The sequence below is a fragment of the Colius striatus genome, chromosome 9, assembly GCF_028858725.1.
Source record: "Colius striatus isolate bColStr4 chromosome 9, bColStr4.1.hap1, whole genome shotgun sequence".
Classification (NCBI taxonomy): Eukaryota; Metazoa; Chordata; class Aves; order Coliiformes; family Coliidae; genus Colius; species Colius striatus.
The window spans coordinates 9,306,831-9,329,727 of record NC_084767.1 but is presented as its reverse complement, the minus strand read 5'-3'; the positions used below and the strand labels follow the sequence as shown (position 1 = coordinate 9,329,727).

General features: G+C 37.5%; 1 protein-coding gene across 2 annotated transcripts in view; it reads left to right on the top strand.

Annotated features, from left to right (window-relative positions):
• The window catches only part of SLIT3 (slit guidance ligand 3), a 497,173-nt gene that overhangs the window by 333,271 nt on the left and 141,005 nt on the right, over positions 1-22,897 (top strand). For both annotated transcript variants that reach the window (XM_062001935.1, XM_062001936.1), the window contains exons 11-13: positions 648-719; positions 6,463-6,534; positions 16,638-16,709. In XM_062001935.1, the coding sequence (XP_061857919.1) occupies positions 648-719; positions 6,463-6,534; positions 16,638-16,709 (216 nt within the window). The remainder of the gene's footprint in view (positions 1-647; positions 720-6,462; positions 6,535-16,637; positions 16,710-22,897) is intronic.

Here is a 22,897-nt window from a genome sequence, read left to right as displayed (position 1 = left end):
TTCTTGGAAGCGAAGTCTCAGGAATAAAAGCAAGAGCATTTTCATGTAGTCTGGACTGTAATTCTACACTTCAGTATCTGCTAGTTAAAATGGGAAGACACAGTCCTATTTTTCTTCTCTGCTTTAACTTTCCCACCTCCTTAAAAAATCTGCATTCATATTGCAGAGAATTCCACTTTGTTTTTCAGCGTGTTCCCGCAGATTGTTTCTCCTGAGTCACTCTGATAGTGTTAATAATCTGCTTATTAAACTGTCACAACATAGCACAGCTTTTAGTTTAGATAGCTATGTTCTATTTACAACAGCTAGTCAAGGAAAGCATCTGGATTTTCTACCTTAACTTTGATTAAGTAGTAATAAAATATACCTACTAGTCTTTATGAATTCCATGAGCTTTAAAAGTGCAATTTCTATAACCTGGGACTTCTTTTCTACATAGTTTTAGTGTAATCAATGATGTTATTTTATCTTCTAAGTTATTTTCTCAATATATGCTCCATTTAGTGGCTTTCAGAAGAAAAATTTGTTTCACATTAAAAAATCTATTAAATTGTTTTAGATTTCTATGAAAATTTACTCTCATGTTTGATGTTAATCCTGTCCTATAATTGTGTAGTTAACATATATATTACTTTGTTTGTTTTCAGACGTTTGGAACAAAACCTCATCAAAATCATTCCCCCTGGAGCTTTTACCCAGTATAAGAAGCTTAAGAGAATGTAAGTTTTAATAAGATGAACATGCAAGAGTAATCATGAATCTTCTAGCTTCAAGTTCAGTATCTTTATTTTAGAAACATATTGTCATTTATGTGTTGAAATCACTGGGGATTGCACAAATAATCTCTTCAAAGTGTACACAACAATGGAATTTGGTTCAGGATGCCTAGCAGTGCATGAAATCCTTAATAACACTTAATTTCACATCCTATTATAAATGATGTGAGTTAATTACTTGCTAGTCTGTTCAAACTTCCAATCTGCTTCCTCAGAAAAGATTTGAAGTTCTATTGTTTTTCTCATTCATTCTGGTATCTGTAACCTCAATTTAGTTGACCCCAGCTGTAGCAGTTCATGTTCTTGCATAGTTAGCATTTATTATTTCTTTTAGTTAGTGCATTTCAGTGTCCTGATGTTGAAATGGTTTGACTGTTTACCAAAAAACAAAGAAACCAGCTCGAGCTTGTTTTCTCTGTTTCTTAATCACCAGATACTGAGACAGTTCTTTTCTTATTTGCTCTTTTGTTTTCTCTTTGGATTTAACAAAAGAAATGAATCCCCCTGGTCGTTGTTGCTTTTCGTTTTTATCTGACATATGAGAGATGTTGTGACAATAGTACAATGATACAGATGGTGGTAGAAACAATTTCTCCTGCTTCACCATAGTATTTAGATGTTGATGGACACTATTGGACCAGTAGCTTCCAGAAGTCATTCAGGCTCTATAGCTCAGTGCCAAGACTGCTAAAAAGACACCTTTATAGTTCTTGTTTTCTGATGTGAACAATACTTACTGGAATTAAGAATTTTACAGAATGCATTGGATTGCTGTTGGAAACTGAAATGAGTTCGCACTCTATCTTTAGATTTAAGAGTAAAATTAGTGTGTTTGCCAGTCCAAACATAAAGAGCTGAAGAGCTGTAAATATAGATCTTAATATTTAACAGGTCACATCATCAATCTTCTAGAGTCTCTATTCTCTGTCTCACTTTCAATATAGCTGTATGTATTTTTAAAGAAGTACTGTATTAGATAGAAAGACAGTAATTTCAGTGAAAAATGATGGATCTCTTTTCAGTGACTGAACTTGTAACTTTTTCATTATTAAAGTCACTACTTAGTTCTTTCTGAGGTGTGACTAATTTTAGATTCTGGCAGTGCTTTACTGTCCTTTCATTTTTCATGATTGGTGAACTCTAGTTTTATGCGAGTTGACAAAAAAAATGGTCTTTAACTTGACTAGCTGCTCAACCCAATGCAGCACTTACTGTGTGACATGATTAATGTTCAAATTTAACAGCAGTATTCCATTAACAAGTTGTATTAACAGCTTTCTGGAGTATAATTGGCATGCTCATTGAGATCTGAACTCATAGTTAAATAATTAGTTATTGTGCCAGATGATGTGTATCAAAGCTTAGTTAACGTGGCTGCATTTTTTGGAAGAACTTGAGATAGAATCATAGAATCATAGAATGGTAGGGATTAGAAGGGACCTTTAGAAATTATCTAGTCCAACCCCCCTGCAGAAGCAGGGTCACCTAGATCAGGTCACATAGGAACATATCCAGGCAGGTCTGAAGACCTCCTGGGACGGAGACTCAACAACCCCTCTGGGCAGCCTGTGCCAGGGCTCCCTCACTTGAACAGTGACAGAGTTTTTTCTATGTTTAAGTGGAACTTTTTGTGTTCCAGCTTGATCCCATTACCCCTTGTCCTGTTACTAGCTACTATAGAAAAAAGGGATGTCCCAACCTCCCGACACCCAACCTTTAGATATTTATAAATGTTAATAAGATGTCCCCTCACTCTCCTCTTCTGCAGACTAAACAGCCCCAGTTCCCGCAGCCTTTCTTTATATGAAAGATGTTCCAGTCCCCTGATCATCTTAGTGGCCCTGTGCTGTACTCTCTCCAGCACTTCCCTGTCCCTCTTGAGCTGAGGAGCCCAGAACTGGACACAGGACTCCAGATGAGGCCTTACCAGGGCAGAGTAGAGAGGGAGAAGAACCTCCCTTGACCTGCTGGCCACACTCTTCTTGATGCATCCCAGAATGCCATTGGCCTTCTTGGCCACGAGGGCACATTGCTGGCTCATATTTAGCTTATTATCAATCAGGACTCCCAGGTCTCTCTCTGCAGAGCTGCTCTTCAGCAGTTCGACCCCCAGCCTGTCCTGGTGCATGGGGTTGTTCCTTCCCAGATGCAGGACTCTGCACTTGTCCTTGTTGAACCTCATGAGGTTCCTCTCTGCCCAACTCTCAAGCTGGTTGAGATCCTGCTGAATGGCAGCACAGCCTCTGGGGAATCAGCCAGTCCTCCCAGTTTGGTGTCATCAGCGAACTTGCTGAGGGTACACTCTGTCAGACTGCAGGAGGTCCCATAAAAAACATGCCATTTTGCCATTTGATTATTGACCTGTCTCCTTGGTAAAGTTTTATTCCTGCTGGATAGTGAGGCTCTAAACTGACCATCATTGTTGTTACATGAAGTTTGCTTGAGGATATTTATTCCACTGTTGGAAGAGATTATTGAATCATCTCTTACGGCATTACTATTTTATCTTTGTTTTTCTGAGGTTTTTAACTACCAAGTTTGTAGCACAAGGCTAAGAGCCAAGTATGTAGAGCCACTTTGAAATATGTGGTTGTACTGCTGTGGCTCTGATGCTTGTAGTGGCATTTCATGTTTTCAAATTAATTTTATTATCTATTAGAAGAAAAAGAAAATAAGATTTCACAGTCTTCCCAGTAACTCAGTGGCATTGCTACTTTTGTTAAGCAGCTTCTAAAAACTAAACCATATATGACATGGATTTTTGCTGAGTACTCTTGTCAAATGAGAACAATCCATTTTACATGTTAGAGATAATCAAATAATCTGTTTCTAATAATGTGAGTTGACAAAGAGAATATACATCCAGTGCTTTTAATAGTTTTGCATTTGACTGCATCTAAAAATAAATCTATTTTGTTTCAAATCCTTTTACAGTGAAGACATTTAAGCCATACAGTGATATGTTATACAGTGACTCACAGGGCATCCTTACTCCCCTTGTGCAAAGTCAAAAACAATTTATATCCCTAACTGATAACTTGGCACATCCCCCTTCCAAGATTTATTCAACAACATTTTGAAGGAAGATCTCTACAGTGCTTTTAGGGGTGCAGGAAGACTAGTATAAGGTGACTATGTATTCCCTGCCTGGGTGGAATTTTCATAAGTTTATTACATTTCCAGCTAAAGAGTCACTGAGTGATTCAGAGAAATGAAAATGAGCCTTATGTGATCTAAATCAACTTAGTTGTGCAGGTTAGATAAACCTGTATCTCTTTGTCTCAATGTAAATTGAGCACAGAATAGGATGATCTTGCCAAAACAGACTGAAGGAAGGGAACAAAAGTACAACGACATAATTTAATCCCTTTGCATCAGTCTAGTCAGAAGGAGATGGAGCCTCCTTATCCAACAGCAGTGGAGCTTGGGCTCTAATGGAAAGGAAATAATGTGTCTAATTATCTTCTAGTGCTGATTGTAGTGCATCTGCATGAAGTGAGTGAGTGTCATCACCCAGCATGGCATTTATGCATGTTCAGGCACCATTAGTTATACACTCATTAGTGTCCAGACATAGGGAGAGAGAAAGGATGGAAATGTTGAAAAGTAGCAAATCAATAAAATAGTGCTGAAATACTTATTTCAAAAACTAGGTGCCCCTTTTCAGACATTTATCTTTGTTCAGCAAACTCATTATTTCATGTCATTCTAATGGGGTTTAATGTGTTCCTCAATATGTAGAGAGATTCACATCAAACTTCTGCTTACATAAGAATTACTAAATAAAAAGCAGTGAATATTACCAGACTGTCTAAATAAGGTTCCCAAATCCTCTATATGTATTTATATAGATAGATATAAATCCAACATTTGCTGTCATAAATTTGACTGCTGTGAGTTGAGCTGAAGAACTGAAACCTTCACTAAACACTGTCCTTCTAGGCAGAATGTTGCAATAGAAAACATCAGTAGATTGCAGACCAGTTGTTTCATGAGCCTTATAAAAGAATCAAACTGTATAACAGAACCAAACAAAATCCCACTTTATGTGGCTAGATTTGAAAACAGTTAGGACTTCATTAAAATTTTAACCAACACAATTTATAGCTCAAAATATACAGAATGGTAAACCTTCTTACTTTCTGATTCCTAAATTCTTGTCTAAGTGATGTTTATTTAGAGTCTGACTAGGATCCTTAGCATGTACCCCAGAGGAAACAACATTGAAGATGTACAGGAACTACCATATTGCTCCAGCTTCAGCTATCAGTGAAAAGATCTGATACTACTGATACACACTGATACCAACTGTCAGTGAATGCAACGAGGTGGCTGAAAGTTATGCCTCTAGCTGAGGGCCTGGTTGAACTGAGAGATTAGATTGCAGTGTCAGGATAAGGCATCCAGTTCTGATCATCTGTGCCACAAGTGCAGTAAATTTGGCTCCATGTATAAAGAAATTGTGGCATAGTCTATATTTATCTTTGTGTACTTGGTTGTCTGTGATTAAAAATGAAGGGCATTTTCCAAACTCAGAATGCGTTTTCCCTTGGAAATGAGAGCAAGAACTTAATTCCACTCACAGAGTCTGCAGTGTGCTGGGTGTTTCCAGTGTTGCCTGCTTCAATAGCTCATGGTTTCTATTCAGATGCTCAAAGGTTTTCCCTAGTGTCTGAAAACCCCAGGCAAACCTGTCAGTGCTGTGTTGACCCTCTTCTCTCCTGACTCACCAGATCAAGATCATGGTAGAATTTTGCTCTACTTTTTTCTATGGGCCATTAAGAACCAAACATCACAGGTGTGGTGCCAAACTACTCAGTGACCGTGGTACATGCTTTGGGATCATGGTCTGGATACTCTTTCTCATCCTCTTTCCCACTGATATTAAGCAGAAACGGTGTGGGATAAGCCTTAACTCAAGCAAATTTTATCATCCTAGGAATTACTGATATTGTTTCATGTAAATTGAGGGTAACCCTTAGTGGAATTTCCTGAGGGTTTGATGGGAATTTTGTTTGACTACACCACATGTTTCTGATATTTATGGATAGGTTTATCTTTTTATGTCATTTATGACAAGGTTTCTTTTCTTAGACAAATGCTGCCTCAGAAGACATTACCCTGATGCTTACACCATGTTGATACCATTAATCCCACCATCTTCCTTAATCCTGCCAGTACTTTCCAGCTACCTTAGAACCTCTCCTTGCTTTATCTATCATTTCACTTACAATCAGGATAGGATCTTCTGTACTGTTATAGTCTCTCATTCTTGCATTTAAACATTCAGACATCCTTTATACTTTGTCACAGGCTATTCCTCAAGCTTAAGGGCCACCCTGCAGAGTCACAATGCAATCTCCATTATTAATAGTTCTTAAGATGTTTTTATCAACTGTTTTTATTCAATGGGCTACCTCACTGTTGTTCTTCAGAGCTCTCCATAAAACTGTTTGTTTTAATGGCCACAGAATGAAAGATCTTATTAACAGAGGAGCTGTCAATTTATTGAAGCTGTGGCCTGTCATGCTGACTGATGTTTTGTGATCATTCCTGGAATTTGCCTATCTGTGTCCTTATGTAGATCGTAATTTATCTGAGCTAATATTATCTTTTAGTTCTGCTTTTGCATATAGTCTTCCTGGTTACAAATATATTAATTTTTAATACTGCTTTCTCTTTACAGAGATATCAGCAAGAATCAAATATCTGACATTGCACCTGATGCGTTCAAAGGCTTGAAATCTCTCATTTCACTGTAAGTAGAAGGTAGAACTGAATGGGCATTTGGGGAGGCTGTGCAAGTAAGAGAAATAAAAATTATAATGTGCTGGCTGAGAGAACTTAAGTTTCTGTGTGCAGTTGCCAGCTTGAGTGAAGTATCTGATCTTTTTAAATGAAAAATTGATCACACAGGTGAAAAGGAGAAAGTGTTTACACATCCCTAGTAAGTTCTTTCATAGGTGAACATTCCCAAGGTTACTGACTGGCTCACTTCTTCAAATCAGTGCATTAGTTGATCTACCATACATGTGCATCTGCAGGCCAATCCATGTCTCCCAACTCATCATGGCACACAAAAACCTCATCGTAGCTCAGACACTGTTTGGTGGCATTATTCATGGAGGAGATAGAGGAAATGTTTCCATATGGATTTCTCTTCTGTGTTGCAGAACTGGGTCTTGCTGTTTTGTTGTTTTTTCAAATTACTTAGGGAAGAAACTAAGCTCCTAAGAAAATATTTGTATTTCTTAATTACAATTACTACTTTAGTAAGCTGCAAGGAGACTAAAATATGACTTTATACAGAAGATAAAAGGAAGGATCTCTAGACAACCATTCATTTCTCTTTATAGAACACAGAAACTGTTTTAGCACCGAATTGACTTTAAATGCAGTTTATTTCAACATAGCTACCCACAGCACTATTAAAACAGTGGAGCTTTTAATGGGCAAAAAGAGCACTACAAGGTCAGAAGCTGCATATAGAGAAGGAACTAGACCAGGGTGTCAGAAGGAGCTCCAGGTTGAGTGAAGAGCCTAAGCTCAACTGGAATGATATTTACCTGTGTTAATTTTAAAGACAGTTTTAAAACCTTTAGCTCATTAGTATTCATGTGAGACAGTTTGATTTTTAAGAGTGTAGTTTATTTCTAAAAACTGCCATCATTTTATCCTCTGAATACTAGATAATTATGACAACCTATGTAACTTGCTGGCTGGTGCTAATGTTAGAAGGTCGTTCAGAAATAAACATATATATTGTAGTAAACTTGTAAGCCAGAATGCAGAAGGATGGGCCTCTTCTTGTGCCCTAAATCCAGCTGGGAGAATGTCAGAAATATATATTAGGTGTTGCTAGTCATTGTTAAATAGTTAGGACGGTGTTGTTCAACATGCTGTGGAAATGGACAAATCCCTCAATTCTTTCTGGAAACAGTTCAGTAAGAGAATGACATTTACTGAACACTGCAGTCTTGGCTTAGTATGAAACTACCGCTGATACTACAGTTCTGAAGCTTTCTGGTCTTGGCAAACCTCCTGGTTAGGAGCAAGCTGGACAGGCAACACGTTTCTACTGGGGTTCACTTCCCAACTCAGAAGTCATTCAGCTTTAGCTATAACTATTTCAGATACTCCCAAGTGGCCTCAGGAGTAGGACAGAGCACTTGAGAGAGGAAATGAGAATATAAACTGGCCAGGAATTTATAGTATTTTGACTTGCACACAGAAGCAGGTGAAATTACTGTGTATTCTCTGCCCAGTCATCCAAAATGATATTTTAAGTAAATGATGTTTAAATATGTTTATATTCAAGCAGTGAAAATAGTGGTTAAGTTAATGCTAGGAGGTTATGAGGGTGGAAAAGGAGAGGACAGAGAGACTGCAGCACAGAAAGGACTTATAGTAAAGGAGCTCTACTGCTTCTGAGCAGTTTTTCCTTCATTCAGTGTTGTCTCTGCCTCAGTTTCCTTCTCCTGCAGCCACAAAAATCTGTTGTAAAACGTAGTCTGTTTCTTCTCTTTTTGGTAGACTGGTTTCTAGGACAATACCAACTCCAGCCTTCAAACTCTCAGCCTCCTCCTCTAGGATCAGTTGTCCATTGTGCTTGTCATTGGCTTTTACTTACTTGTGAAAAGTTTCACTCCTGCTGTTCATTGCAGATAGGTCTCACAAAGATTTTCGCTCTGGCTGATAGGCAAAAGTTAGTTCCCTGATCTTTCACAGCCTGTCACCCAGACCTCTGGTATGTTCTTCCCTGCTGGTCACTTCTGTAGTCGTTTCAGTTTCTGAGTCCTGGATATTTTTATGGATCAAGATCATCTGCTCTTCTGCAGAATCTGGATTTCTCTGAAGAAACTTCCCCCGGGTTTCTACCTCTCAGAAGTAGAGGATCTTCTTTCGTCCAATCTCTGTGATAGCCACCAGTGCAGTTCTGTCAACTGCAAAAAGATAAGTAAGGACATGAATCCTTTGAAGTGCCAGCCCTCCCAATGAAACTGCCAAGGGGGAAAGAACAAGGAGATAGAAATGAAGTAAAGGTAGTTTGCTTACTAGTGTTTTCTCTTTTAAGCTATGCAGTCTTTTCAGTGCCTGAGGCCCCAACAACCTTAGTCAGCTGCATGCCCTGAAGCAACCCTGCTCTGCATATAGTGTCAGCTAAGCTGACAGTGACTTGTGTTTTTCATATATATAAGTCAAATGTGATTGGAGGCATAGATTTTAGTGAGACACCGTTGAGGTTTGATCTGTTCACAGAGGAGATGGACTTCTCAGCTAACAGAGTTAAAGTAAGTATTAAGGAAGAGAAAATATGAATGCACAAATAAAAGTAAGCAACTTTGTTTCCATTAAAAACAAAACACCGCTGTACTGCCTAAAATCCTTACTTTTTTTCCCTGCATTATTCCCATTTTCTGCTCCTCCCTTTACTCCCTGCTTGCATGCAATTGCAGTGTTCCCTATGGGTCTAAGAGAGTGAAAGTGCTTGTCTGGAAGACAGCCAACATTGTTAGTCTAGTGGGCTAATGGAGGCCTATATATAGTGAGTTGCTACTCTTGCTTCTAAAGTTAACTTAGGTTAGTGTTTCCAGGCAGAACTGTTTCTCAGAGTACTCTGCCTGTTGTACCTCTGTAAAGATGGGAGAAAAAATGATATGCTATAGTTTTCAAAACACAGGAATGTTTATTACAGAAGCAGTTTCCCTTACAATGTATAAAGCTTAGGTCTTTTAAAAGTGCTAAGTGATCCATGTGCTAGCAGGTCATAAGTTTTTATTTTAAATCTACGTATTTTCTCTACCAAGAAATCCACCTATGGGAGTCAAACAGGTCACAGAATCTTAGCACTTTAAATAAGCTGTTTCTGCCTGAGGTTTTCTCTGTATTTAGCAAAAGAAAGGCAAGCTTGTTCAAGAATTCACTATTCCCCACACACAGGGAAAAAAATGTTTTCTTTATGCCCATTTTCAGTGAGATTTTGTTCCCTGTTTGTATAATGACTGTGTGGAACAAGGAATTTCTACCCTATTTTTCTTAGAAATATCTAGGCATGTACATAACTTTATTTTCTCCTGGTTCTTACAATAATTAAGGAACTGGGATCATTCTTCAAGAACATTTTTTCTTCTTTCTAGAATTTTCAGGCTTTTGTTTTTACCCTTGTTGTGTCACATGCAGGTGGCACTGTGAGGCACTGGTCAGCTCTGAGTCTGGAAGTTTAAGTCTGTGGATTTAATTGTTAGAGTTGCTGAAGTTCCCTTTCAATATTTAGGCACTTAGGGCTTAAATATTAGGGCTTAGATCTTTAGTGTGGTTTTGGTATGAACCAAACTTCAGACTTGTTTTTGGACAAAACTGAAGATACAGTAAGACCCAGCCTCTTATTTGGGGAGAAAAGAGTTGTGGAGAGCTTGCTATTAAGGCCTTGTGGACATTGGGAGTGTGTTGTGGGTCAAGCACTTAGAATAAGGGTCTTTAGTCTTAAAGATACTACTATGGAACTTGGGAGAAAGAAGTTAAGTTGCATAGTTTCAGTGACAACTATAGGACAAAAGCTTGTCTACTCAAGTCCCCTCTCTTGAAAAAGTGGAAGTGTTTCTCTGTCTCAAAGAGATGATTTTTGGGTGTAAACAGTGAAGGCTGTGAGATATAGTGATACTGCAGTGTTTGGGACTATATGAAGTAGGCAAGATGAGAAACAAATAATTAGAATGGTTTGCATCTAAAAAAGCAGAAAGCAACACAGGTGTAAGTGAGCCACAGCAATTTAGCCATGACTTTTGTACTGGAGGGATTAGTCTTGCCAGCCAGTACTTCTTTCCATCTAGACATGAGAACAAATAGTACTCTGGTATTGAGAAGTGTGGAAAAGTGGGTTGATTGCAAAGGAATGTGTGATTTTAATTTTAAGCAAAAGTTTGAGAAATGCTCTATTTGTACTACATGATGTTTGCTTTACCTAGTTAGAATTGCACTTTGCTGACATCGAAGTGGTTAATAACTCCATGCAGAACATGGGGGATAAGTTATAAATAGTTTCATGTTTCAAGATGGCTGCATGCCCTTTCTGAAATAAATTCTTTTTTCATTTAATTAACTCAAAATCTATCTTAATAGTGAGAGGATTGTATTAGCATTTGGTTATTGTTAATAGTATCAAAGATAAATGTTGTTCTTGGGGTCAGTAAATTTCCCACAAATGTAGATTTGGAAAGCCATATCCAGACTGTCTGGGGGCATTTTATGAGATATGACAAAATAGTCTAAGCTTTCAATGTGTTAAACTGGATGAATAAGTTTTAGACCACTGCAGAGGGAGAATTCCTTTGCTTTTGTTCATATACTGAATTAAGCTAGTGAACAATTGAAAAGCTTAGATCAGCCTGGGCACAAAGACAAGAGATAGCTTAGATTTTGACATAGCAGTTGCATTTAGACCATCATCTCCTGGGTGATGATGTATGTGGTGTCATTCATGGTGATTTGAAATCTGCAATAAAACACTGTCTATTGCAATAACTGCCAAACTTATTTTAAGGTAACAAATTGCTTTGGATGATTTTACTGTGATTTATTTAGCCTAACTTGTTCTGTAGAAATATGAAATAGTGCAGGGGGAAAAAAATTACATGTCTAAGTTTCTTTCAGATATTAGAAATTTATTGCTGGGTTTGCCCCTATCAATTCCTCCTCTTTTGAAAACTTGAATTCTTATTGAGCCTGTGCCATTTTACGTAGCTTGGGAAATATAATTCTTCCTAGCAAGAATTGTTTTCACAGTCTGAAGAAAAGTTAAAAGTATTCTGAGGACTGAAAAAGACATTGCATAAAGTTAAAATTTGACACTTCAGTAAGAATGTTTCAGCCAAGCCAAAATAAAGGAATGCTTAGCTGGAAACCATATGGACTAGAGTAAGAGATTCTGTCCTAGGCTTTCATACCCCAAAAGAATTCTGTGTCACCTTCATGGGAAAAAAATCTTTGTATCCTGGGATCTGACTTATTGAAGAAGCTGAATTGCAACTTCATTTGCAAGTAAGGCTGGCTGACGAGCTGTAAAATGAAGAAGAAGCAGCAATTCTTGTTTCACACCTTAGAAGGTGATGCAGTAAACTTCAATGCTTATAGAAGGACCTTGTGTTGGGAGAGTCTTCACAAAGGCCTGAATTTAAACAATTATTCCAGAGGTCAGAATGTCTAAATGCTGTGAAGAAACAGTGAATTGGTTTTGTTTTCAGACCCTGCTGCTGGAAGTTTGTTACATGCTTCATTACATTCTCACTCAAGATAACATACTTGTTGCTATGTCCCAAACTTTTGGACTAATCCTTGCAGTGGCTACTTTTGCTGTTTAATCTTTAATTACTTAGAACATCAGTTGGATTCATCTGCAAAGCTTGGAGTTTGCTAGTAACAATTAATTCACTATATATTCAGTATTTAGTTGTCTTGGAATAGACACATTTTGGGAAGAGTATTAAAATATGATGCCAGAATCAGACTGAAGAAACATAATGCCTAGTTATAACTTGTATATATTTGTATGATTTCTTACAGCAGATTCATAGTAACTCTTCAGCTGAATAGGATGTTTCTTCCTGTTATCTCCTCCAACATTTGTAGTGCAGCGATTGTTCTGTGGATTATCCTTCCCATTGTTTTGGAAGGTTGATGGCAGCCTGAAAACTGCTGCAAGTTGTGAGCCAGTCTGCCAGGTACTTTGAAGAATTGAAGCTTGTGGTTTGTGGCATACTGAAAGCAATTAGCTGCAAGCTGATAACTCTATGAAAGCAATCAGCTGGCAAGCTGACGACTCTATGTGCCACTAAGAATATAGCCCTCAGATGGCTCAGCTGCACCTGTGCCATAACAGCAACTTGCTGTTGTTACAAAGCCACTTGCAAAAGATTTCAGAAAAATTTACTTGAGTTAAAAATAGCATGAGTGATTCTGCACACTGGTCATTTTGCTATTACACACACCTGCCTTGTGGAAAAGACAAGAATAAAATTTGTGGCCTGACAAGTCTCATGTGTTTGCATATCTTTGTGACTGTTCTCTCCATATAGGCTGGTTTTCATCTTTGATCTCTCAGTCAATTTTGGCTTAGTCTCTTTTTTTCTTTTGCTCAAAAAGTATGTCATGCTTAGGGTAATATCTTCTCCACCTGACAGTAAATGGCATTTGTCAGACCTACTGCTAACTTGGTCTCCCAGCAAAGCTGAGAAGCAAATGAACAATCATGAGCACACAATAAAAGTTTCAGTAACTTCTTAATATTCTAATGACTGTCATTCTGATGCACTGTTTCACTGTCTATTTTGCAACAATTACGGAACTGATCTTATTACATATTAACTTTGTTAGTGTACTTTTAGTAAAAAATATTTTGGATCTACAATTCCAGGTGCTAGGAGATAGAGAGTTGTACTATAGTGCCAAGCTTGCACATGTGTGTGTCCTTCAACATCTGTGAGAGATGCAAGTGAACATACATTTGTAGAACTTGTAATGCCATAGGTAAATCTCCTAACATTTTTCTGTTGGAAATTTAAATTCTTGAATTGTCTTGTCTGAGTTTGCAGTTCAGAGTGCACCTAACCTGGCCAGTCTTTTCTACAGGCTAACTCATTCATAATACTGTCAGGAGTGGCAGGACTTGCTACATTTAGAACAAAAGCATCTTGGATCAAGAGTCTGATCAATATTTGTATTTGTTGGCTTGAGAACACTTTTCTGTCTTAAATAGTAAAAAATGAGAACTGAGGAAAGCAAAAGTTTTGGGGGTTGTTATTAAAGTAAATGGAAATAAGGATCTCAAGAAATGAGTTGCAATGCATTATGCATCTCCTCTCCTCTTTGCTTCTTTCTGTAGGACCGTTTGACTTCAGCTCTGGCATGGCAAGCAGACAATGGCATTAGCTAATTTGGCTCTGTGTAGTGCTGAACATGAATATGAATTAGAGACAAGTGCCCAAGCTCTCATACTGACTTTTGTTTAGCTGTTAATTTGTTTGAATGTTAATATGCCACGTGCATATAAGCCAAATTAGCTTTGAAAATAGGTATTTTCTTTTCAGGGCTTCTAAACAGTGAAGCTTTGTTTTATTTTATAAGCTATTTTAATCTGGTTTAGTTCATTCGGAAGAATAAAGAGGATGTATAAACACACCCGAGGTTTACAATTCAGTGGGACACTGCACTATGACCTTCTGACTCTCACATTAAAATTAAATGAAAAATTACTGTAACAACAGTCTGATTTTGATATTTGCATTTAATAGTGCCATAACCAACAAGTGCATTGGGTGTGAGCATTGAAATTTCTTTAAGGTTTTGCTTTACGTAAGTGTTTTTACCTCTGTTTGCAATTTGAAATGGGGATTTTTTTACCTCTTACTATGAGCATTTCGTGAAGTTTAACTTCTGAACTCTTTCTTAGATGCTGTAGTGTTATGCATTATTGACCAGAACTGATAATCCTGCTACTTGACAAAACTAAGATGTTTATGTAACATCACAGAGTTTATAATCTAAACTTTGTATACAGCTGGTGCACTTGCTAAGGAAAATTTGTTCAGAAAAAGTGGAAACTGAAATATCCTTCATTCTGGGGGCATTAACTGGATATTTTAAGCTTTTATAAATATTTTATTTGCAGAGGTTTTGCGTTTACTTCTTGATACAGGTGCTCACATCAGTTACTTTGTTCAAAAAGGAGTATATGAGTTAGCCATTTGGATGTTGTTTTAGAATCCAGTGAAATTCAGTGTCTTGAATATTATGCCAGATTTTGAAACTGCTATTTTAATGGTGCTGCTAGGCCTTTCAAAGTTCAGCCATTATTTCTGTCTAGTTTTGGGTAGAGTATAAAAATTGATGTACATGATATGGAATTCTGCTGAAGTAGTAACTTCTGTGTGTCTTCTGAAGCTGAAATTAAGAAACAGAAACATTTAGTGGTACTAACAATCCTTACTCACAAAAACCCACTAACTGCAAGAGCACATGAAAAGCCAACCTCCCGAGTCTGCAGTAGGTCAAGAGAAATCATGTTACTTTTGTTTAGAGAAAATGTACATCTGAATATAGATTTGAATATCAAATATAGATGATCATTAGTTTCTGAGTAACAGTTCAGTGTCTGCTAAGCTACAGAAATAATGAAAAAATAAGTTTCAAGTTTAGATTTTCGTATCCAAGCGTTTTTTTTTTTATTTAGATTCATTTTAGTTATGCTCAGAAATGAACTGATCTAGGAGCTTTCCCACAGAGATTATATACTTCCAATGACTGATGAAGAGTTAACTGAAGTGGCAATACACTGAGAAGGCCAGAGGGTATTGTAAATGGTCCTTCCTGCTAAGTGTTTGTTTTTCAACATGCTCAACTCACCATAATGTTTTAAATGTTGAAAGACAGGATAAGCCAGAATTTCAGCCAGCATCCAAGCTTCACATGACTATTTGATTCATTGCTAGTATATTATTTCACATTAAAAAGCTAGGGAATTAATCAGTTTAGTGGCACAGAGGCAACAAAGTTTTGGCATGTGCTGGTTTAAAAGCATTTATCATGTCCTATATTGAGCATATATGTAGAGGGTGGGTGTCAGGAGGATGGAGCCAGACTGTTCTCAAAGATGTTCAATGATAGGAAAAAAGGGCAACTGGTACAAACTGGAACATAAGAGCTTCCAAAGAAAAACAAGGAAAAATCTCTTCCCTATTCAGGTAAGGGAGCACTGGAAGGGGCTACCCAGATAGATTGTGGAGTCTCCTTCTCTGGAGACATTCAAAACCCACCTGGATGAGTTGCTGTGTGACCTACACACAAGAAGGTTCTGCCCTGGCAAGGGCAGTTCTACTTAGATGATCTTTCAAGGTCCCTTCCAACTCTTAAGATTCTTTGTTTCTGTGTTTTCCCCATTTAAAGTCTATTAAAATGTCTAGATAAAGCACAAAATTTTCAGATCTTCTCTTTTACCAGGAGACATATAAATTCCTACCTCACTTTTTGGTTTAGACAAATTTTATTTTTATTAAATACTTTGGCTGTGACTGAAATTCACGTGTTCCCATCTCACATGATTTTGCTTTAATCTCTAGATAACACATATTAGCATGATGGTAGTTTTATGTGGTTTTAGTTCCATTTCTGAGGATATTATATGTGCATTTTTTCATTAACAAAATATGAAATATTTTTAGTATTAAAAGTGAATCATGGATATCAGGTCATATGTATTTATGGTTGAATAAGTATATACAGTGACTCTCATTTGTGTTACTAAATCTTTACTGATTTTTATAGCTAAACTGTACATAAATTACTTTTGAGTTTCTGAAATAAATGTCTATTTGCAGTTCAGTCTAAATTTCTTTCTATTAGCTAGTTGAAATGGTAACAGCAGCTGGGGAAGCCATAATATTTTATCCAATGATGCCTGTGTCACATTTCATGCCAATTATTATATCTTAAGAGATTCAGTTATGTGAAATTTTATCTATAACCAGCCTGTACTCCCTGGCTTTTAAATTTGGTGTCACTGAGCACAATTCTAGGGATTTGCATCAGAAAAGAAATCCCTCAACAGAATGAAAAATATTTCAGATACAGTTTTTGGATGATGTCCAGTTTCTACATTAAAGATGCTTTCCAACACCAGACGAAGCCTGAATCATAACGACTCATTTAATACCATGTGGTCTCTGAAAAGAAAATGAGATCAGTAGTTAAATGAAATGCCCACAGATCCTGGGCATGGTGCACAAGATCAATAAAGATAGTGCAGAGATGTGGGAGGACACTAAACTGGTCTGTTACTCAAGATTTATTTTGTCTTCCTGAATCTTTCAGAGTGCTCTATGGAAACAAGATCACAGAGATTCCCCAGGGCCTTTTTGATGATCTCGTGTCTCTGCAGCTGCTGTGAGTATGATCCCTTCCTCTTTTTTTATTTTACAGACTAACTACATTTACTGTTTTTTCAGCTTCTGACATTAAAATAATCACCTTTTCCACTGAAAACTCACTGGGACGTGCTAGTCTGTTGTTTCTGTGTCAGACAAGAGGGAGGCAAGGGCTGGGGGAAAAAAAAGGAAAGTGCCAACAGTTTTATAGCACAGTGTGTATAATGGATACTAAGCACAGAGGATTTATGTGTGGAGAGGAAATGAGAGGCTCGGTGAAGTCCAAGAAAGGAAATTTGGCCACCGTCTGATGTGCGGGTGGGGATGCCATCTGATTGTTTTTACACATTTACTATTTGTGGTTGAATATCTAGATCCTTGAAGGCTACTGTGTTGCAAGTACCTGCACATGTAAGCAAAATGGCAATATGAAAGACCTTATTGTTGTAAGCCATGCTGAGTTCCATATTCTTCTTATGCCAAATGTGGCTTACTTGTGAGCGAAACTGTTTCGGAATATATTGTGGAATTGAGTATTTTATGCCATGTGTGATTTAACACACGGTCGTGATCAGGGGTGAGATAAATATCACACACTGTTCAGTATTTCTCAATGCAACATAAAAAACCATCTGAAGCCAAATGTGAAATTGCAAATTTCACTCGCTCTTGTCTCCTAATCACATTGGGAACCAGTAAATCCTTCAAAGAGAAGGAAATCAGCTACCTATTTCAGCTAGTCAGTAGAGGGAGTAGAAGTGAAGTGAGTTTAATGTGTATTCCTAACGCTCTGACTGCCATCATTGATGCTGCATTCAGAAAGGAAAGGTGATGTATGATAAATTAATTGATTCTGGTTTATACCACACACAAAACTCCACTCCCCCAAAACAATAAATTATATCAAATATAATACTAAAAGTAGCTTTTAGACCTGTTGTTTTTAAGCCTTTCTTAACTGTCTTGGCATAGTCAGAAATGAATATACAGAAGTTCCTGATTACGATCGAATGTGTCCCTCTAGGATTGCAGTCCTTGCTTCACTGATATGCTATATAAAAATAAGCATAGATTTAGATTGGAAATCCATGAGCAAAGCCAAAGAACTGAAATATGAAATAGTTGAAACTGATGTATATGTTAAGTGAAGGACTACTCAGATGTGTACATTATGTATAAGTTATTTCTTGCAAACGTGGACTACTCTATTCTAGAGAAGAACAAACAAGAACACATATGGTTTGGTTCCAACACAGCCAATTATTTTGTCTTCACCTTTAGCACATACTTTTTCTGGCAGCTCCTCTCCTTTCTCTTGTTTCATACCTCCCAAGTTTCTTAGTGCTTCAGTGTCTTCATGGCCACCCTGTGCAGCAAGAGAAGTGGAAGGAGGTAGTTTGCCACATGTGAGAACAATAAGCATGAAAGGGCTTAGAAGCTGAGACTCAGTACGTGCCGCTGTAACTGGCATGTTAGTCATTGTCAGACTTGGATTGTGTTTGGTACAATGAAAATGCTGCAAGCAAGAGGAGAGCAAAAACTTACTTTGTCACTTTGACCTTTAAGAAAGAAACAATATTAAAACAAACAAACAAAAAGAGGTGTATCGTAGTCCTCCCCTCCCAATGTTTTATGGTCACAAGCTCAAAGTGGTACACGATTTCTCTATCTAATCCAGGACACTTTACAGGTAGGATCTTTCCCAGTAGAAAAAACGAAAGTAATCACTTAACATGTGACTCACAGTGCCCTGTAGAAATGTGGGTCTAGAACTTTTGCATAAAGCATTATTCAGGTTTCAACACCTTTCTCCTGCAGTCCTTCTGGGCATGTAGTGCAGACTTCCAATCAATTATGTATTTAAGACCAGAATACTGTAATATTTCAATCTGAATTAGCTCAACCGATATCTTTTCATTCAGAGGGCAAAATTGGTGTGTCAGAGAAACATTAAATGCTGTTGCATGTTAAACATTTAAACATTCTCAAGCTGAGAAGATGCTAGTAGGTTGTCCTGTTCTGGGATTCTCAGAGTATTGTGTCTCGGGAGCCTTTCCGGGGCTTCTTGAAAGCCCTTGAATGTAAAGTATCTATTGGCAAGAAAAGCATTGAATGATCATGTTTTAATGCAAACAAATGTCTGCACACTTTTCTGATTGTGGCTTTGAAGCAGCTCTTACAGGATTGCTTGTAGTATTTTAATGGAAACCAAAAAAAATAAATGACATTTGTTGGTTTTAGACCTGCTGTTGAGCAGTTGGAAGAGTGCCTTATGATTAGATCTAATTTACTGTTCAGTGGGCTCTAGATTAGATTTCTTCTTATTAGTCTGGAGACACACTGATAAGAATGCTCTGATTAAGGTATCCTGGTAGCCAGTATAATTTCCTAAGCTTGAGCTGGAGCATTTTTGAGAATACACCAGTGTTATGGTAAAGCAGGAGACAACCAGTAAAGGGGAATCGTTGTGGGTCCTGTATAAAATCACAGAGATTGCATTTAGAAGGAAAAAAACAATTATGATGCAATTGCAGAGAAGAAAGTATGGTGTTTTGGATAAGACTTATAAGAGTTTTTCAGAAATTTCATTATTCCTCTGTTTAAATACACTGTCACAATATAGGCCAAGATTATTCCACTCCTATTCTGGCAGAATTGTTCTGTGTAAGTGCTTTACATCTGCAGACAGTACCACTGATGTCAGAAGCACTGCAGCTGAGGAAAATGACACTCAGCTCAGGCATGACAGCATCTTAAACTGCCCCATTTGACTGGTGTATGGGAAATGAAGTTTTAGGCCACCTGATTAACATTAGAATTCTGTATCTCCATCATATAAGATGGACATGAATAAATCGATATTATATTGTAATTGGCAGCAAAATAAGTTGCTGTTGTTGAGGGATGTTGTGTGCTGTTGGGTTTTTTAAAACCCTATTGTTTTAATTTAAAACATTGCATCTTTCATTAACATTAACCATCTTAAGTAAATGTTCCTCACATAAATAATCATGATCTAATTTCTTTTGAATGGCTAATTTCACAAATGTTCTGTCTTCCTAAATATGCAATGATAACCAACACAACAGCAAACATTATTACTGAAGTCCAACTGCACATCTATTCTGTGGAACAGAAGCTTTTGTTAGACCATGTCATTGTCCATATCTTGTTTGGAGTTGCCAGGGGAGGGGATGCTAGAAAGCTAGAGTAGACTCTATCCCCTATCCTCATGCATTCTTCATTTCAGCAGGCTGGATCAAGTGTCTTCTGAGAATTTTAGGTCAATTTAGATTTGGGAGCCCTGCACTGTTTTACAGAAATAGATAAGTGGAGTCTGGGGTTTTGAGTTTGGGATTGACTTTTTTTTTTAGAGTAAACTTAAACTTTCATTTCATTGGGGCATCAATCTGTCCAAGCTGTGAAATACTGTTTGATTAATTATTGTTGTTTGTGTGTCTTACATTTGAATATCAAAAGAATTGAAAGGGTTTCTGGTTAAGGTGGAAGTTTTCAAGTAATCATTAGCTGTGACCAGTTACAACTCCTGTCCAGGAGATCTTTGACTAACCTTGCTCTGTCTAGAAACTGGAATATATTTAAATGTCCTTTTCACCTGTCTTTCACTTTTCCCAGAATGTGAACAAGCTGTTTCAGGAGCCCTTGAGTTTGCCAAACTGTCTGCCAGTCACTGCACAGGGGGCAAAACATAACACTGTGCAGCTCTTTCTTTCTCAGCAGCCCCGTGACAGATAAACCTGACGTTTGCCCTGCTTGCTCCCAGACAAGCAAATGTGCAGAGCCAGTCTGCACTGAAACAGTGAGTCAAGTGGCTCAAGACAGTGAGCTGGGAATAATGGGCACCAAGTTTGTTAACAAGTATTTTTATATGTCTAACTAATACACTTTCCTCTCTGCAACCATATTAAAATGTACACTTTAATTACAGGTTTTTATTAGTTATACACTGCGTGCTTCACAGTGCTTTATTTCCTGGAACAAAAAGGTATCATAAAAGCTTTACTGTTTAAAGAGATTGTATAGCAAAGTAATACAGGGGGGTGAAGTCTCATTTTTCAAATGTCTGGCAAATATCAATTTTCAATAAATCCTGTTCCTTGAGGAAATTTACTTTACATAGTTAGTAACCATTTAAGTCCTCAGGCATGTTGATCTTAAATCTTATGGTTGAGATCCCCATGGCTTGCTGGGCAAGAGAGAATCCCTATAGTGGACTCTGTTTTAATGTTGCTAGAAGTAGATATACTCCTGGGGTACATATATGTTAAAATCAGAGGTTTTATTCCTTTCTCATAAAACAGAGCCAAAGACTTACAGCCTTCTCCTAATGTCTGATCATTAGGAAGAATCAACATTGCAGTTACAGAAGACCAATAATCATGTTGGTGCCTGGTGACTAACATATTGGCAGATAAAGCAGCTTCAAAAGTGGTGAAAAATTAGGGTTCCAAATCCAATTATCTAACCTGGGTTAAAATTGGAACTAGATTTAATATTTACAGCTTCAACTGACCTTTATTTCCAATAGACTCTTAGGAAGTGACAAGTTGTGTGTGTACTTTTAGAGACTGCTGTTACCAGTCTTCCCCATATTCAACCAGTCAGATTTTGCTTTGAGTGAGTCTCCTTTTTAACCTGCTTTCTATGCTATTTCTCCTTGGATGAACAGTGAAATACTTGGTATTCTCATAGCTCTTCTGGTGAGGTTGCTTGGAAAAGATGTCCATGGCTAGTTTTCCAGGTTTGAAGTGCTTGTATTGATTTGTAATTGTAAATTGAATCCCATTACTTTAGAACTTAAAATAGTATCCACCTATTTCTTTATTAGGATTTATTGTATACTTTTGGAGCTTGTTAGAAACTCAAAGAAAATCCAGTGAAGCAAAAACATGCACAAAGTATTTAAAAATACCCCAAAAAAACCCCAAAAAATTACTCTACAGAATGTACATCAATTCCAGTATTTTATATTGTATGGCTCACACTATTATATGTAAGTATCATTAAACAGTGATGCAAACAATAGATAAATGCCAGAATATAGAAATTATGGATTTCCCTTTCCAAGTCCTTTATAGCACAGTAGTGTCTCCTCCTCCAGATAGCAATCTTCTGAGCTTTAAGTGATGTATAAAATCTTGTTCCATGGAGTTCTTCCTTTATGTCACGGAGAAGAGACAATAGGCATTAAAAAAGAGACCTGACTACATGTAAGGGGAACCATTTTCACAGGAAGTCAAATCGTGCATTCTCTGTCCTTGAAGATTTGAAAGACCCGACTGAACATAACTCGATGCAACCTGGCCTGACCTTTTATAGCTCACCCTGTTTTGAGCAGTCTAACAGGACTTTCAAGCCTCCTGCCATTCTGAGTTATCCCATGATCTGATGAAATAATTATTTCCGAGATAAAGCAATTTTCTGCATGAAATATCTATAAATTGGTATATCTATACAATTAGTATTTGAGGAGGGTTCAGAGCAGATGACCTCTTGAGGGTCCTTTACAACCTACGTCATTTCTGGGTTCTGGGATTCTAAATTCTTAGTAAAATGACTCGTCTTTTTCCCTTGATTACTCAAAATATCTCTGGCTACAGCAGAGATACTATGCAACCCTCGTCCTCACAGTCTGGGACAGAATGCTCTGCACAGACCTCTTTAATAGCTTTAGAATTGTTTTCAAGCCGTTTGCCTCAAGCTTTTTTCCTTCAGGTTTCTGCATTTAGGCTGCTATTGTGATAATATTACTAAACTCAATAACTGCTGCTAAAGTGAGGGAGCAGCATCTGCCAGACACAGAAATACAATTACAGTCAAGCACTAATGAAAGACTGAAACAGCATCTGCCTTTTTTTGTGTCACTTCTGTAGCCTGTCTGTATGCAGCTTCCCAAAACAACCTCTAGTTCGTACGTCAGTGTGTAATTCATTAGCTCTTCTGACGCCAGTGCTCCAAGCTGGACTCACCTGACACAAACTCTCCTAGTTATTATTACACAAGAAAATGACTTCCTGATAGTGCAGGAAGTTGAGAAAATGTGTTTATTCCGTGGTGCATCTGGATTATTATGTGGTTATCTCAAATCGGATGAGACCTTATCTACAGGCATTGTTAGACAATACTCAATTTTGAATAACAGGAGAGCAGATGCTATGACAACACATGCTTATAATTCTCCAGGTA